The 18,188-nt window shown below is 38.8% G+C and overlaps 1 protein-coding gene across 18 annotated transcripts in view; it reads right to left on the bottom strand.

The window, feature by feature from the left end:
* LOC131032586 (uncharacterized) overlaps positions 1-18,188 on the bottom strand; it is a 94,495-nt gene that overhangs the window by 62,408 nt on the left and 13,899 nt on the right. For 7 of the 18 annotated variants that reach the window (XR_009371524.1, XM_059216588.1, XM_059216587.1 and 4 more), the window contains exons 1-3: positions 15,579-16,016; positions 15,172-15,247; positions 5,054-5,149 (exon numbers count right to left, since the gene is read on the bottom strand). Coding sequence is in view for 10 of the 18 variants with exons in the window: in XM_059216588.1 (XP_059072571.1) it covers positions 5,054-5,149; positions 15,172-15,247; positions 15,579-15,838 (432 nt within the window). In the remaining 8 variants the exon portion in view is untranslated. Of the gene's footprint in view, positions 1-5,053; positions 5,150-5,932; positions 5,974-6,072; positions 6,171-15,171; positions 15,248-15,578; positions 16,017-18,188 lie in introns of those variants that run through there. The other 11 variants (XR_009371523.1, XM_059216591.1, XM_059216594.1 and 8 more) reach the window with 7 other exon arrangements.

The raw sequence follows: 18,188 nt of genomic DNA, 5'->3' as shown, positions 1-18,188 counted from the left end.
ATTAAATGCCCATGCGCTCTTATTAAATGCCAATTTAATTTTAAAATATTTCAAGGTTTTAGCGAATTTGGCATTTAATGCAATTTGAAGGATATTGGCGCCTAAGCATGGGAAGAATAAGGGATATCAACAACGTCGCTCTGGTCCCTTGGAGAGGGACAGGAGCGCTCATGCATTTTTTGGCCTTGTATTTCTCGCTTTTCACGTTCAAAGTCTTATCTTGGACGTCCAAAATAGCATTATTGGGAACCTTGAGTTTAATTCGTGCGACCTTTGGAAGGAGCTTGCTTTAAAACATTTTCGCCCTAGTCCCTTGGTGAGGGACAGGAGCGATCTTACCTTTTGTCCTTGGACTTCATTTTCCAAATTGCCAATTCATGTTGGGGGTAAACAAATAATCTTCATTCGTCCTTTCAATGCATGTTTCACTTGCTTTCTCAAGGCAAAATTGACCCTCTTAAGATTTTCGCCCTGGTCCTCCAGTGAAGGACAGGAGAGATTTTTGTTTTTGAGCCTAGGGTTGTTGATTTTTGGGGTTGATTCCTTGTTCATCATCCTCTTAAAGACATTTTGACTTTGCACAACCATGCCTTGGCATGGTCTTGGAAGGAAATGATTGATTTTGGGAAAAAACGCCTTGGTCCTCCAGTGAAGGACAGGAGCGCTCTTTAGCTTATTGCACATATTCATGATCGCATCAACTTCCAATGACCTTCGAGGCATAAAACATCATTCCTTATTCCATCCTGAGTCTTGTAAACGAAAGTAGCACTCCAAAATGTTAGGCTATTAGGCAAATTTGAAGATTTCGCTCTGGTCCATTGGTGAGGGACAGGAGCGCCTTAGCCAATTTTCATCAAGTCTTGTGGTCTTTGCGACTTCGTCCTTCCTTGTAGCACTTTAAATATCATCTCCATCTTGTGCCTTGACCTGGATTCATCCCAATTTGGGAAGGAAGACATGATAATGTGTTTTTCGCCCTGGTCCCTTGGTGAGGGACAGGAGCGCCTTGGCCATTATGAGTTCACTTATGTTTTGCCAACTTTCAAAATTATCTTCAATGGAGTGATTACGCCTTCCTTCCTTCATCTCAAACTTGAAACTCGCTTTACCTTTGCCAAGAATTTGTCTCTTGAGAAAATCGCTCTGGTCCCTTGGAGAGGGACAGGAGCTTTCTTTGAAAATCGCTCTGGTCCTTGGGAGAGGGACAGGAGCGCCTACTGCAACTTGGGTTGATTTTCTCCTTCATAGGCCACTCAAGTTATATTCAAAGAATAAAACATACTTCTCTTGACCTCCTCAAATCGCGAAATCACTTAAATCTTGTGAGGACAATGCAAATTAGGAACTCAAGCTCCGGTCCTTCAGTGAGGGACAGGAGCGCCTTTTGGTCTCAAGGCCAAATCTTTACGATTTTCATCTCAAATTTCCTTTGCTGGGGAAGATATCATCTTTTACAAGCCACGAACGAGAGTCCAAGTCCAGGAAAGGTCCCAAAAAGGTGTGTGTGGAGGAAATCGCTCTGGTCCCTTGGAGAGGGACAGGAGCGAACTTGTCTTTTAGACAAGGAATTCAACCTTTCACTGCTTTTTGACTAAGTCTGGATATTTGATTATGCTCACTTCATCCTTCCTTGTGCCTTCGACACTCAAAATTGACAAATCAAGGCCAAGAATGACCCTAATAAGCCATTTCGCCTTGGTCCTTCAGTAGAGGATAGGAGTGAATTCACCTTAAACCTTCAAAATTTATCATTTTCGAGTCTTCAAAATCTTCAAAATCTTCAATTTGTGTCCAATTATATCCCCTAGTGACCCTGCACAAAACAATTTAAACAAGTCAGTAATCAATATGCATCAACTAACACTTTCGCCCTGGTCCCTGAGAGAGGGACAGGAGCGATTTTGCCCTTATAAGCCAAAATATCCAAAATTTAGGTCCTTAGTCACTTCACAAGGCATAATTAGGTCGTCTCCAAGGCCAGGAATCGGTTACCAAGCCTCCAAAATTTGGTCAAAGTTTGCCCAGACAAAATGTATAATTCAATCATTAAAATGCTAACACTTAGACCTAACTTGAATTTGCCCTTAAAATCCTGACTGGACCCATCCTGAGACATTCTTGACTTCCTGGCAGGCTCATCCTATTTCAAAATTGCAATCTTCAGGAGGATGCTTAATAATCTTTCAAAATTTGACTGGACTTCGGCTTGAAAATATCAAAAAAGAAACCCCTAAGGCTTAACCCTAGTCCAGACGACTCACTCACTTACTCAAAACCCTAAAAGCAGAGATAAGAACAGGCAAAACAAAAGCAAAAAGAGGGGGTCCCCATTTTAATGGGGCGATGTGTGAAATGGTCACAACATGATGTTACATACAATCCTCGAATCTCATGTCTCATTTTCAGCACCTCCATATAGAAACAAACATATTTTGTGCAGGTCATAAGTTTTGACACTGATTCAAACAACCTTTTTGTTGTGAAAACATGATTTCCTTCATAATGCTTTTGAGTTCCAACCTTCTTATGAAATACTTATGAACAGATATGATAAGAAAACCTGAGTTGTGAATATTATAGTTTGCTGATTGAACAAATTGTGTGTCCACAACGGCAGTATAGATTTGAATTTATCCTTGTGCATCAGCTTAGTAGTAGTTATAGGTCATTGTCAAAGCATTCTTCTTTCCCTTTAAAAGTAGTAGATTAGGTAACCATAAAATACTGAAGGAAAACAACACTCTCTGGAGGTTGACCTCTAATTTTCAAAGCCCACATTTCGAAAGGTCTTCCCATGTGTCACAAGGTTGCTGAGTTGAGAGCTTAGCAAGGATGCAAGCTTTTGTGATAACAAGTAACAAAGACCCTACTCATCAAAAAAAATTGCAAGACAGTAATAACATAATAAAATCATCCACCATAACATAATGGTGTATTTTGGGAAAACCCTTTAAAGAAAGAAGCCTTCAAAATCTAAGCCAATGTATTAATCAATAGTAATATTGGTTACAGTAAAATCCCCAAAAATTGCAAGACAGTAACAACAAAATCAAATCATCCACCATAACATAATGGTGTATTTTGGGAAAACCCTTTAAAGAAAGAACCCAGCCTCCAAACTCTAAACCAATGTATTAATCAATAATAATATTGGTTACAGTAAAATCCCAACAAGGAGCTTTTGTAGAAGACAACACCAACACTTAAATTTGGAGTAGTATTGGCAGCATACCTATAAATATGCTATGCAAACTTTGTCCCAAGCATCCAATAAATAGAGAAACCAATACATGAAACCACCAAAGGGAAATCACAAAGCCATGAGATAATACCACCCAAAAGTGGTACCCAATCCCCTAGTCAAATTTTAACACCCAAATTCCAACCAGAGTCCTTATGCTAAATATAGCATATTCCTTACATCTAACATAAGAATGTCAGAAAATGTCACAGTTATCCTCCTAACTTAGGCACAACAATTTGTTTGATTCAAACACCTCAAAGATGTTTTCTAACATGTCGTATGTTGGTGAATTTTGTTGTGAATGTTGTTGCTCAACATGTGTGACTCCCTCTTACAATTGTCTTATGCACCATAGATGCCTGCTTTAGCTAGTTCAAGACTATTCAGATAGTTTTTCAAGCCAAAACAGACCTCTATAACCCAAAATTTGCATTTTAATGTTTTGCAAGATTGACACACCTTTCCTAACAGGCATAGATTCCATTCTTTATATAAGAACCAACTTGACCAACATAAATAATGGTGAGGTGTGTCTTTTTTTTTTGTGAATCCAAAAATAGAAAGGTTGATACGAGTGACAAGTTCATTGCAGTGAAATTTAGACACAATTGTGCAGTGGGAAAATTGGTTCAAGATTGAGTTTGTAAGCAGCTCAGTGGGTACTTGGGTAAAATAATTGTCAGAATATATTAAGTTTACTATTGTTATATAAAGCCATCATCAAAGGGGGTCAATGATCACCTTTTTTGGCATTGAAATATCCTTGCTCTATTGTAAATTTGTCATATATACATGTTAACTAGACAGATAATTAATTGCGCTTGCAGTTATACTGTACTATTTTTTTTCTGCTGTTATAATTGTTTATTGTTTTCCCAAGCAATTAGTAAAAGAATACTTCGTACAATTACATACTAACAGATTCCCTATCTGAGTTGGATAGATTGTGAAGGTAAAATGTGAGATATAAATATTTTACTTTCCAATAAGGCAGCCAGACAATATGACATAACAAGTTTGCAAGATGAAGTAATTCCAAAGTCAATTATTTACATTTGACAAATACACTGTAGAGAAGAAGAGCCTTTAGAAAAAATAAGAGCTTCTAGAAAAAATACTGTGAAAATAGTTTACGTTTTTTCCCAGAAGCTTTTCTTTGATTATTAATTGCCTATAGATGAATGTAAAATTTAAAACTCTTAATCTAGTCATTCAAGGCAAATGTCCTGTTTGCAAATTGTTCATGGTTGGCAATTTCCAAAATTGTTGTATGTGATTTATTGTAAGTCCTAGATATAAATGGAGGGGTGCTATAGGTTCAGTCACATGGTTAGGTCAATTATATTAGGTATTTGCAAGCTTCAGTTATTAGGAGATATAACTGCTTGTAGAGATTGTATGAATAAAGAAATGTTGATAAAAACTAACCTCTAATTCTTTGGATTCAATACCATGCAAATTTTGAACAAGTTTCCCTTAAATTATAATTAGCCACATCTTATTGATGTAGGTCACATGATGCATAATCAAGATTAAAAATATATTATGTATAAATATTTTCAATTACCATATAAAAAACATGATGAGAGAGAGTAGATATTCAAATTTGTAACCTACGTTGCGACAAAACTATTAAATAAGCAATGTACAACATCGTAATTGTTTATTCCTTGTTCTTTTGATCATTTAAAATTATAAAATATTTCCAATTGCTTAAACCCTTGTTCTTTTGATCATTTAAAATTATAAAATATTTCCAATTGCTTAAACTAGTCTCTCTACATACAAAGACAAGGGAAAAAGTACCAGAAATGATGATTTTGGGAAAAGTGGAATGGCATGCTGCAGTTTGTATATCTTCATTAAGTTGTTCTGACACAATCCATCCAAAAGTTTCACGACCTACCATAAATCAACATATTAATATAATCATAATAAATATATCAGAATTTTAGCATTTCTCAATAATAATTACATACAAAAGACATTATAATATGCTAGGTTCAGCTTGTTTTGTATTTCAATATAATCACAAAAATTTCTCATATATACATCTAATTTTGGATGCATCATATACTACTGCATTACTGGAGGAAAACATCCTTTTGATAATACTTCAGAATGTGAAAATCATATAACAAATCGTCATTATGATATTTCTTTTATCTATCATATTCTTAAGGCACATAACCTTGTGGATCAACCTTTGCATGCCTTTCAAAGGTAAGACTTTTTTATAAGATTTACTATAAAATATATTTGAATAATTAAATATATGCATTTCATTGTGTTATTTTTATTCCAAGTAACCAATACATGAGGTCAAGTTACATCCATTTTTTTGGATTTCAGAAAAACGTATCATTTTCTTAGTATTGCAAGTGATCGAGTATTATCAACAAAGTAACTCGAACATCTTGAATACCAACATTCTAAACTATTTTGTTGTTAACATTAATAAAAGCATTCAAAATGTTGGTATTCAAAGTGTTGGAGTTATACTCCATTAATAGTACTCAATCACTTGCAATAACAAAAAAATCAATATGTTTTTATAAAATCCAACAAAATGGATGTAGCTCAACCTCATCGACTGCTGGCCTGAAATAAAAAATAAAACAATGAAACACTTATATTTATCTATTCAACTATATTTTATAATGAATTTTATGAAAAAAGTCATACCTTTTAAATGCATACACAAGTCGATGCACAAAATTGTGTATCTGAAATATAATCAATCGAAGAAATGTCATAATGACCATTTATTATATTATTTTCACATTTTGAAATATTATTAAAAGGATGGTTTCCTCAAGTAATACAATAAAATATAGTGTATCCAAATTCGATGTGTCTATTGTTGCGATTTATATTTCTTCAATAATTTGTTTAGACGCTCTCCATCCAAAAGTTTCATGACCTACAACAAAATCAAATATTAATATGATCAATAAATATATCATAATTTTAGCATTTCTCAATAACAATTACATATACATGACATTATAATATGCTAGGTTCAACCTCTTTTAGATTTCAATATAATCACAATAATATCTTGTATCTAACTTAAAATAATTGACAAAAAAGTAATTTATTTTTTTGAAAATACTTAACTTTTTTTAAATGATACCTCACCATATACCAAATTGACATTACCTTACAACATTAAACTATTCAATCCCTAATAACACATTTATGAGACTACTATTTCTATTCCTAACACATTTATGAGACTACTTACTATTTCTAGCAATTTTGATGTAGTATTAATTTAGAATCTCTTTTATCAATAACTTCCATACCCATGACTTATGAATTTTAATTTCATGATGGCTGTCTGGGCGACTGTGTGCGGCCGAGCTAGGGCTTCACGGCCATAGCTCGCGCGTGGTGATCGGGTCTGGTGCGGCAGGGGATGGCGTTGCAGGTGTCGAGGGTCTAGCAGGGTAGGAAGTGTTGGGCAAGGAGCAGAAGCGATGGGGAGGGTTTCGGGGCTGCGGGGTGAGGCGGAGGCTGAGCGGGGGTGGAGTCTTGGCTGCGTGGAGGTGGTGTTGAAGCAGTGCGGGGGTGGGGTTTAGGTGGCCTGCGGGTGGGGCTCTGGCTAGGGGTGGCTCGTGGGTCTCCCGTGTGCTTGGGGGGCCGGTTGGCTTTGACCTTCGGTGGTGCTCGGGCAAGGTGGGGTCTCGAGATCCGAGCCGCTTTGAACAGCTGGTTGGGGTGTGGTTTTTTAGACATCCTTATCCTATTTGTCGCTGCAATGTCGAGTTCTGGGGGTGAGGCCTCACAGGTTGCGCCTACTTTGGATTTTCGTGCAACGGTGGGATCAAAACCCCCACCTCAAGTTATGAAGACCTTTAACAATAATATGTATGCATTAGATTCTGGGCTGGGGAGTGGTGCAAACTCTCGCATGACGAAGATTAATGGTTGTCTGGAGAGATGTAGCGAGCAGCCTAAGTTAGTTATCCCTCCAGAGTTGATAGCAGAAGACATTGAGTATTTTTCAAAACACTCGCTGTACTGCAAGTTTTTGGGAATGAGGGTTTCCTTGTAATTTTTGGAAAACTGGGCGCAGAGGACTTGGGCACCGGAAGGGGAAATGGAAATCATGTTGTTAGCCAATAACTACTTCATGGTTACTTTCAATTGCATGGAGGATCACAATAGGGTCTTTGAAGGGGGCCCGTATTTTTACAACCAGGTGGGATTATTCATCAAGCCTTGGCATGCGGGGTTTAATCCCTTTGAGGAGCTACCAAATCGGGTTCCAGTGTGGGTTTGGCTACCACGTTTTCCGATGGAATGCTGCCGGGAGGATGTGCTACGGATGCTTGCCGCTCTACTCGGGAGGCCTGTGGGCTCATCAACACAAACCCTCGGGAGAAAGGTAATGACCTATGCTCGCAACTGTGTTGAAATCGATCTTAGTAAGCCTTTGCCAAATGCTATAGATATGTGCGCAGGCTCTTATTCTTGGGTTCAGCAGTTAGATTATGAGACTCTACCTTTCCGATGTCGGCTATGTCACGAGTATGGTCATCTACAGTGTAAATGTACTAGATATAAGCCAGTTGCGCCCCAACCTCAGCAGTCTGACCCGAGCCTAGATAGGGCTGAGAAGGGGAAAGCTCCCATGATGGTCGAGGGCGAGGGTGTTGATGGGTTTGTCCCAGTTAAGACAAAGAACAAGAACCGAGGACAGAAGAGGCCATTACAGGAGCATCAAGAGGGGGACTCATTCAACAGATTTGAAGTCCTGGATGACCTTAGCCATCAGGAAGTAAATCCGGGGTTTACCCCTTTGGATCAAGGCGCTTCAGGGGGGGCTCCAGAAAGAGTAATTGAGAATCCTACCCAGGCCTTGCTTGTGGCTTGAAGTCAGCAGATGGAGATGGATCAGCCTGTAGAGGCCCAGTTGGAAATCTCTCCAGGCCTTGAGGTGAACTCGATCGTGGGGGAGGGGTCTCCGCTAGCTCTGAAAATGGAACCGGCTAGAGCTAGAAGTAATAAGCGCTCTGTTCACCTGGGGTTGCATCAGAAGGATATTAAGAAAAGTGCTTCAGAGAAGAGTTCAAAGGTGGGCAGAAAGAAAGATTTGGAGAAGATCAAATTGATGGGGGAGAACCTGGTTGAGTCAGGGTCAGTGAAAACTTTGGATACTCACTTTTCCAACCCTCCTAAATGATTGTGCTTTCATGGAATGTGAGGGACTTGAACAGTGGCCCTAGACAAAAAGTTGTTCGGGATTTGATTAGGAATCATTCTCCTGATGTCCTATTTTTGCAAGAAACTAAACTTTCAGTGGAAAGTATGATGGGTCAGGTGCCAAAGCTATGGGGGCGAGGCGAGTGTCAGTGTGTTGGGGCAGCTGGTGCTTCTGGAGGAGTGGCCTACCTTTGGAACCCATTAAGAGTTTGCCCGGTCTAGTGGGTTGCATCTAGATCCTCGATATCCGGAGTTATGTCTAGTCTAGAGACTGGGGAACTTATCTTGTTTTCTAACATCTATGCCCCTACAGACTATCAGGGTAAGCAAAACTTAAGGGCCCATATTTCAAGTGTGCGAAGATTGGCCCCCTTTCACCCTTGGATTATGGCAAGAGATTTTAATGCAATCCTCGAGTTGAGTGAAAAGAAGGGGGGGGTTATGAGGTTAAAACCCTCTTCCTACCTATTTCAGGATAATATATCTTTGTTGCACCTTGTTGACATTAAGCCTGGCAATGGGTTGTTCACTTGGAACAATAGGAGGGTGGGAGATTTTTGGATAGCAGAGAGGTTGGATCGCTTTTTGGTCTCTAATTTTTGGATTGGGGGGTGTTGGTCCACTAGTTCTGAGATTCTGGACTGGAGAGGGTCAGATCATTGGCCCATCAAGTTGGTGTCTTCTTCAGCTCGGGTTGCTCGCTCACCTTCTTTCAAATTCCAACTTACATGGCTTCGGGATCCTACCTTGCAGGATATGGTAGCGGGGTGGTGGAGGAAAGGGAGGTCGGCCTTTGGCACAGCTATGTACTCTTTTGCCAAGCAGCTACAATTTGTTAAGCTTCAGCTTAAGCGGTGGAACTGTCAGGGTTTCAGAAACATCTTTCATGCTAAGGAAGCTGCTCAGAGCATGCTGAATGGGATCACCAGTGAAATCAGAGAGCATGGGTTGTCTGAGGACTTGCTTAGGGAGGAGGACAGGGCTCTCAAGGTGGTTGAGGAATGGGAGCTTAGGGAAGAAATTTATTGGAAGCAGAGAGCTCGTATTGATTGGCTGAAGGAGGGGGGCAAGAACACTGCTTTCTTCTTCGACTCAGTGAAAGCAAGAAGACATGTAAACTCCATCCCTGTTCTGGTTAACGATAGAGGCGAGCAGTGCCTATCCCTGCAGGAGATTTCAAGGGAGTCGCTACTTTTTTTCCAGACCCTCTTCAGGGAGGACTCACAGAGGGAAGTGGTGGCGGAGAATCAGGTTCTTGCTTGCATTCCCTCTCTGGTCACGATGGATGAATGAGAAGCTTTTGTGTCCTATTTTGATGGAAGAGCTGGAAAGGGTTGTCTTTCACATGAGGAAAGGAAAAGCTCCTGGACCGGATGGGTTCCGAGTTGAATTCTTCCAAGAATTCTGGGATATTATCAAATTAGATCTGTTGGAGGTTGTCCAGGAGTCTCAAAGGAATAAGCAGATGCTTAGGGCGTTGAATGCAACTTTCATTGCTCTTATCCCCAAATGTGAGGGGGCTGACCGGTTAGGCCAATTCCGACCTATCTCTCTCTACAATGTGACGTATAAGATCATATCTAAAGTGATTGCGGACAGATTGAAGCAGTGTTTGGGGATTGTTATCTCTGAGGAGCAGAGTGGTTTTGTGGAAGGGCGACAAATTTTGGATGGTGTGGTTATTGCTACGGAGACCATTCACTCTATGGCGTCATCCAAGGAAAAAGCTATGTTCATCAAGCTGGATGTGGCTAAAGCGTATGATAGAGTTCAGTGGTCCTTTCTTCAGAAGATCCTCAAGGCTTTTGGTTTTGCTAATGAGTGGGTCCAGTGGGTTATGAGTTGTTGTACGTCAACCTCATTCTCCGTGCTTATCAATGGTGACCATACGGAGTTATTTGGGGCTTCTAGGGGTCTTCGCCAAGGGGACCCCCTATCCCCCTATTTATTCATTCTTATGGCTGAGGGTTTGGGAAGGCTAATCAAGCATAATGTGGGGCTAGGTGTTATTCAGGGATGGAATTGGGGTAATGACTTGCAACCGCAATCTCATTTGCAGTTTGTGGATGATACGGCCCTGATGGGGCTTGCTCAGATCAGGGAAGCTACTAATCTGTGTAAGGTCTTGGATGTTTATCTTGCGGCCTCGAGCCAGTTGATCAATGAGGATAAATCTTCAATCCTATTTTTCAACACTCCTGATGCTATTCAAAGAAGGATTGCCCTTATCTTGAGATTCCAAGTTGGTGCTACTCCCCTGATTTATTTGGGTATTCCTATTTCTCCTGGCAACCCTCCTAGGGAGACCTGGCAGGGTTTCTTGGATAAATTTCGCACAAAGGTTGAACATTGGACTCATAGATGGCTATCCTTTGCTAGAAGGGTTCAGTTGATTCAATCGGTGGTTCAGGCTCTTCCGATTTACCGCTGTATGCTTCATGTGGCTCCTAAGTGGTTCTTGAAGGGACTGGATTCTCTGGCTAGGCAATTTTTATGGGTAGGCAATCTCTCCTCTTCCAAATGGAGTCTGGTCAATTGGGACTTGGTGTGTAGCCCGAAGCAGGCAAGGGGGCTTGGTTTAAGGCAGTCAGTTCTTTTTGGGGAAGCGCTAGCGGCTAAACTTTACTGGAGGTGGTGTGTGGAGCAGGATCGAGGTTGGGCCAGGATTCTGGCTAACAAGTATATGCAGAGGATCCCGAGGGAGGAGATCCCTAGATATCCGCTAGAGGGAAAGGGCTCTTCGATCTGGAATACTCTCAAAAGGGGGGCCTCTCTCATTAAGGATGGACTCTTTTGGATATGCAGAAGGGGGGAAGAGACCCTTTTCTGGTACGACTCTTGGGATGGTTATCCTCCCATTCTGGACCAATTTCCTAACCTTGGGAATCTTTGCCTGAGGTTTTTGGAGGCGGGTTGGTCAAGGGTGAGTGACTTTAAGGTTACTTATAGGTGTGGTCGGCTGGAGTTGGAGCGGTGGAAGGTTCCTACTGAGTGGTCGGTTGTTGAGATGGAGGAAGAGTGCGCTGAGTTGCAGGGCATTTTGGTGAGTTGACATTGTAGCTCCCTTAAGAGTAGGGCTGGGTTGGCTTGGCTACCAAATCCTAAGGGCATTTTTACTGTGGCTAGTGGCTACCGGGAATTGGTGAAATGAAGTCTGGAGGGAAGAGAGGTGGCCTAGTGGAAACAGGTGTGGAATAAGGTTTCTTGGCCGAAGTGTAATTGTTTCGCTTGGACTTTGGCTTGGAACAGATGTCTAACTTGGGACAATATCCGCAAGCGGGGATTTTCGGGACCCTCTATCTGTGATTTGTGTGGTTATGTGGAAGAAGATTCCTCACATCTGTTCTTTAGATGCCCTTTCTCCCAGCTTATTTGGCATTACTGGTGGGGGGCATGGAAGCATCCTTGTGTCCACACAGATTCTTTGGTAGAGTTCTGGAACAGGTTGGGAAGACCTCCTATCCTATCCCCCTTCCTCCAGACTGTCTGGTATATTGGGCCCATCTTCATTCTGTGGTAGATATGGCTTGAGAGGAACAGGAGGATCTTTCGGGAGGACAGATTGTTTGTTCAACAAGTTTGGAATAGGATCATTGCTATGGTCCGGGAGACAGTGGAAGCTAAATGTGAGGTGAATTTTCCACTAAGTAGAGAGGAGACTGATTTGGTGAGTAGGCTTGGTTTGCAGGAGATGTCTTCTGGTTCAGCTTGTGTCAGGAGAGGTAGAGGGGCTATGAAGAAGGTGCAAAGGGTGGGAAGGTGGATTCCCCCCCCGGAGGGGATTCCCAAGATTAATACCGATGGTTCTTCAAGGGGGAACCTAGGCCCGGCTGGAGTTGGTGGTGTTGGCAGGAACAACAGGGGGGAGGTTTTGTTCTTCTTTTCGATGCACAGAGGGTGGCAGTCCAATAACATTATGGAGGGATTGGCGATTCTCTATGCACTAGAGAGGCCTTGGGAGAGGGGTCAAAGGAAAGTGATTTGTGAATTAGACTCACAAATGGTTGTTAACTTGCTGAATGATCAGAAGCTTAGTGGGATTTAGTGGCAGTTGGCTCGGATTGTCCAGCAGATTCTCCAATTCAGTACTTTAATGGATCAGGTGTCTTTCATCCACATCCCTCGGGAGTGGAACAGAGCTGCAGATTGCTTGGCCAAATGGGCTTCGGATCATGATAGTGACTGGAAAGTTGATGGTTGGGGGCTTCTCTCTGGGGATTACAGTCAGGACGTAGAAGATTCTTACAGAGGACATGGATGGTTTTGAAGTTGGTTAAGATGGGGCTGGTCTTGTGGCCTCTGGTTGGGGCCTTTGGGCTCTGACTCTCTTTGTAATTCTTCTGGTTTTATTTCAATAAAGTTTTTACCCCCTTTACTCAAAAAAAAAAAAAACTTCTTCCATACCCACGCCATGACTACAATGCATAGATCTAACTGTATCTGTTGCAGAAAATTTTGGTTTAATTCTTTCATGTTCGCCTTAGTTATGCATGCAAAATGTGAAGGCACCTCAAAGCAAAGACCTCTCAAGACTTCAGAGATAAAAGGATATACACAAAATGGATTTGTTGAGAACACCCTAAAACATTCAAGTAAACTAGGTTATTTTCCTAAATTGACTCATATACTAGCGGTTGGACCTAAAAAAGGTCCAATGTGTAACGCCGATAGGTATGTGGAAAATATTTGTGTGGAATGCCCAAACAAAAAATTTTAATGGTTCTCCTTCACCATGCTTTGCAGCTCCATATTCTCAAATCTAAGGGCCCTCTATTTCTAGTTGCTCTATCTTTGTGCTTGGATCCGCCATGGATTCTTTCTTTGTTTGTGCCCACGTAATGGAGGATTGTGAGGAGGAAAACAAATCCCCAAATGCAAAAGCCATTATCAGCTTCCTTACATAAATCAAAAGCTAGGACTTAGCTTAATGAAAGCAAGGTACTTGGGTGTGATGTGAGATAATACAAATTTTCATGCTCCAACAATCATGCACCCTCTGCTTTGCAACACTTTACATACAAATTAAAGAGTGGCTAGAATTTTCTTTCCCACTTTCAACCTGATTTTTCTTTGGAAGACAAGTATAATCCCTCAAACTTGTGGTGAGTCCTTGTGCAATTACAGAGGGTGTTACTATCGAGCCTTGAGAGAATCCTGCACTATACATTTGAAGCTATCTTCTCTATTAGTTTATCGAATTCGGTTGCCAATTGCCCATGGAAACACAAAGGAGGACGATGGGAACAAAAATGTAGATGACAGAATGTGGATCAGTAGCAAGCAAGGCCTCAACAATACCATGCATCTTAATGGCGGTATTGATTTTGCCTCGTTCCTTGCAATCAAGAGATGTCTAAAAGTTTATGCATCTTCCAAAGAAAAAAATGTTCTATGCATTTTATGAAGCCACACAACCCACTACATCCCTTGCACATACACCAATAATCTTATGGTTACAAGGAGGACCCAATTGTTCAAGCATGATTGGCAATATTTATGAACTTAGGCCATGGAAACTTTCCCATTAATCATAGCCAAATAGTAGAATATATTTTCAAAGCTTTGAAGGAATTTTAGAACAATATTATGAACTTGGGCCATGGAATGTTGCCTGGTAGTCATTCTTTGTGTCGTATTCTTCTTTGTCAAAGCCATATTGCTTCAGAAGTATCATGATAATATTTTAGACTTTTTCAAAGCTATCATGCTAGTATGGTTTGAAGTATGTGCAACATGTGGATTCTCCCTCGTTGGATGGATTGTTATCTACTGTAGATGGACAACCACACTAATTTATTTTCCAAAGTTGAATAAATTTCAAAAATATTCTAACTAACAAAGGAATCTTTACGGGGAGCCTAATCTGTCTGGGCTTTTTTGGTTTTTTCATTATTTTTTCACTATAGAAAGCTAGTAGATGGATCCAGTTTTAAGTTTTCCCTTTTATAGTGATTATAAGATATAACAACATAATTGCAGTATTAGAAAAATGTAAGACAAAATTAAAATTTCACAATATTACTAATAACCCTAAGCCTAACTCAAACTATATTTATAACACTAATCTAACTCTGAGATTACCCTAACTTTATTCGTTTTTTAATTTCATTCTCTGCACCCTAAATAATATGAAAACCCTAACTTTATTCTTATTTTTAATTTTATTTTCGTAGCCCTGGGGTTGATTCCTTTCAATTAATCCTGGGTAAATTTCATAACTTTGGCAGATGATATGAAAGATATTGCTACTTTGTTGTTTTCTCCATGCACAGCTGGCAAGGGCAATGATCCAAATTTTGGATTGCCATGGTGTTGCTTTCAGTATGAATACAAATTGTTGTTTGTAAATTATTGCTAGAAGAATTTTAATTTCATCTTTCATTTTGTTTCCATCAATAAGATTACGCTTAGTTGTTTACTGTGAAAGGATTGTATCATAGGTTGTACAGGCATTGGGTTTTGTTTATCTCATATTGAAAATTTTGTCATGGTAGTTCCGTAAATTAATCAGTAGTTCTATCATCTATGGAACCGAAAAACTAACTGCACCACCATGAAAATTGAATCATAATACAGATCAAGACAAATTTGACATCGTAAAAAGTTTAAATTAAACTATAAATGAACTTAAGTTTAGTTTCCCATTGTGAGAAATTCAAATTTCATATCAAATGAAATAAAAACCATAGGTCTATGCAAGAGGGATCTCATACTTGGAATGCCCTGATTTTGTTGTTCTCTACGGTCATTTGTCTCGTTAATGTTAGCTTTTGTCTATAATGGACACCCCTGCATTAGGAGCTTGTAAAACAATTGCCCAATAATTCCAATCACAAAAAACCAAATGCAGAAACCACAACGAAATAAATTAAAGCCAAGCCTGGAAGAGCTTGAATTTTTTTTAATTTTTTTTTGTCTTGATTTCATCATTGTTCTACAATAATGTAAGGTAAATTTCTGACGATGCCAAACACATTGCAGGGTAGCTGGATTTTCTTGTCATCAATATCTACCAATATAAAAAATAGTAGTTTTCAAATCACGGATTCTTACAATTAATTTTAAAAAGCCAATTCACAAACAACCAGAATGAAGTTCAGGCATTCATTAAGCATCATACCTGGAGGCCTGATTTAGTTTTTCTTTTTCCTGTGCATTTGTAATGCACACACGCATTGCAAATTTGTAAAACAATGCCATAATAATTCGAATCACAAAAATTTCCAGGAAGAGCTTGATATTGTTTTTTGTTTTTCTCATCTTCATTTTGTCAGTTTTTACATAGTATTTTTGGCGGTGCCACTGAACGGTATGCAGGGCAGTTATGACGATATAAACGCCTATGGGATGTAGCAAGTACCACGTGGGAAGGAACAACATTGTCCACCTACAATGAATGGAGACTCCCAGAATAACTGACGGACAATCGAAAAAAGCAGAATTTTACGGCGTGAGACAATTTCCCGACGTGAGGCCGTAAAAATTAAATACATACCGATAAACCCCAAAAATACGGCGCGAGACAATTTGGAATTGCTATCGGCAAATTAGGCGTGGAAATAATGATTGCATACAAATTAAATAATATTGGACGTGGAAATAATGAATGCATGCAAATTAAGAAAACAAAATAAATACACCTTCAAATTGAATCCAAGCAAGATGACTTATTTGTGTGCTTCAGACCTTAGTGTTTCCTCTCTTTTGTTTCTTTTCCTCTCACGTATACCTCTTTTGAGGGATATTTCCTTTTCTAAGGATAAGCTTACCTAGACCTGTTTCTATTATCACTCATATTTGAATGAATTTGCATTGTACTATTCTAATTGGGATTTCATATCCTTTAGACTACATATATTGTGTACATCTTCTTAAGTTTCTCAATCCGAAAGCTTTGAGATTTATTCCAAAATCTATGTACTCTTGTGTTGCATATTTTTATTTTGTTAATTTGTATCGTTTGTTGTTGTTCAACTCTTGTGGCCCAAACAATGTTGCCATTTTTCTAGAAGATCACGATTCTAATATAGTATCAAAGTAGTTACTAGTTCAAATAGAAGTTAGGTTTTTCATTAAAAAAATTAATCAAGAAAATTTGTTTGTAGAATTGCAATATTTGTATTTGTTTACTATTTGACGTGTTCTCTGTCCAAAAATGTGTATTAAAGAGCCAAGTAAATTCAAAGGAAATTTAGAGGTTTTTGCATCACTAGATCTTGGCAATGGGAAGCTTCGATTCAAAATAATAGTGCATGCATACTTTGGTAGTAAATTTTTGTTGGAGGCATTTTATTTTTTCATCAAATTTACATCTTTTACACATCGAATAGGAAAATGATTTTTTCGTGATTTTGATCACAACAATGGGGTATATGTTAGTTTTTGCAAATAAGTGAATTTTGCAAAAAAAACATTGTCAAAATAGCGCACAACCATTTTTCATCATATATTGAAGTTTGTTTTTTTTTTCAAATTTCATCTTTCTAGATGGTGGGAAAAAATATTCTTTCTGCAGATTTGATTGTAGTGCTGAAAAAGTTTGTAAATATCTATTATATTTTTCATATAGCAAATATATTTTCAAGTGTTTCATTACACATGAGTTTATAGAGGTTGACTTTCTTCCCTATATCCCTCTAGCATTTCTTCCATTATTTTTGGTGATAATACTCTAGATTTTTTGATGATAATACTCTAGCATTGGTTTTACAGAGAGGGTTTGTTGAAATTGAAGATGGAAAATTAATAAATTTTTAGAGTATGCCTTCTCTTCCATCTAATATTTTATCAATTCATCAGATTAATCATATACGAAAGGGCATGAGAGTTCAATTTTCTCCAAAATATGTTAAGGTACATAGAAACAATTTGATAGCTATGGGAAGAGTATATCACCAAGCTGAGTTATATACCTTTTAATATTTTCTCATGATGTTTCACTAATAGTCTTGATTACTCAATCAAAGGTGAGAAAATTATAGCATGAAAATTATAGCATGAGCAATTTGGCCACCTTAGCTATCACTATCTTGAGCAACTATGTCAATAAGACATGGTAATAGTGTTGCCTAGAGTCAAATTTTGTCTTTGTGGTGGTTGTAACCTTGGGAAACGTTTTAAAGAAGAATTTGACAAAAGAAAAGCATGTATGACAACACAGGTTTTGGAGTTAGATCACACTAATGTGTCTTGGACAATTCCCCATCCATATTTTACTAAGAAAATATATGCTCTTACTTTCATAGATGACTTTTCTAGGTTAACATTGTTCTAATTTTTTTTGACAAAAATCTAAAGTATTTGAAAATTTCTAGACTTCAAAGAAATTGGTGAAAAATAATTAAGAAATGTAATCAAGGTTCTTTGAACTAATAATGGTTTTGAGTGTGTCAACATCATGTTCAAGAATTTCATACATAAGAGGGGATATAATTGCAACATAAAATTCTTTATACTCCTTAATAGAATGGTGTTGTAGAACATATGGATAGATTCCTAAAAGAGATGGCTAATTCTATTATTCACTACAAAGAACTTACACCACAGTTTTGTGTGGAAGCATCAATTGTACTAGTTGTGTTTAGAACATGGTTCTGCATAAGCCTTGAAAGAAATCACTCCCTTTGAAGCTTGAACACAAAAAAAGCCATCAGTTGAGCAGTTCAAAATATTTGATCTCTAGCTATGAGATGCATTCTACTAGAGAAATGCAATGCAATGGAACCATAGT

Source organism: Cryptomeria japonica, chromosome 2 (genome assembly GCF_030272615.1).
Source record: "Cryptomeria japonica chromosome 2, Sugi_1.0, whole genome shotgun sequence".
Taxonomy (NCBI): domain Eukaryota; kingdom Viridiplantae; phylum Streptophyta; class Pinopsida; order Cupressales; family Cupressaceae; genus Cryptomeria; species Cryptomeria japonica.
This window is presented reverse-complemented; position numbering and strand designations above follow the sequence as displayed.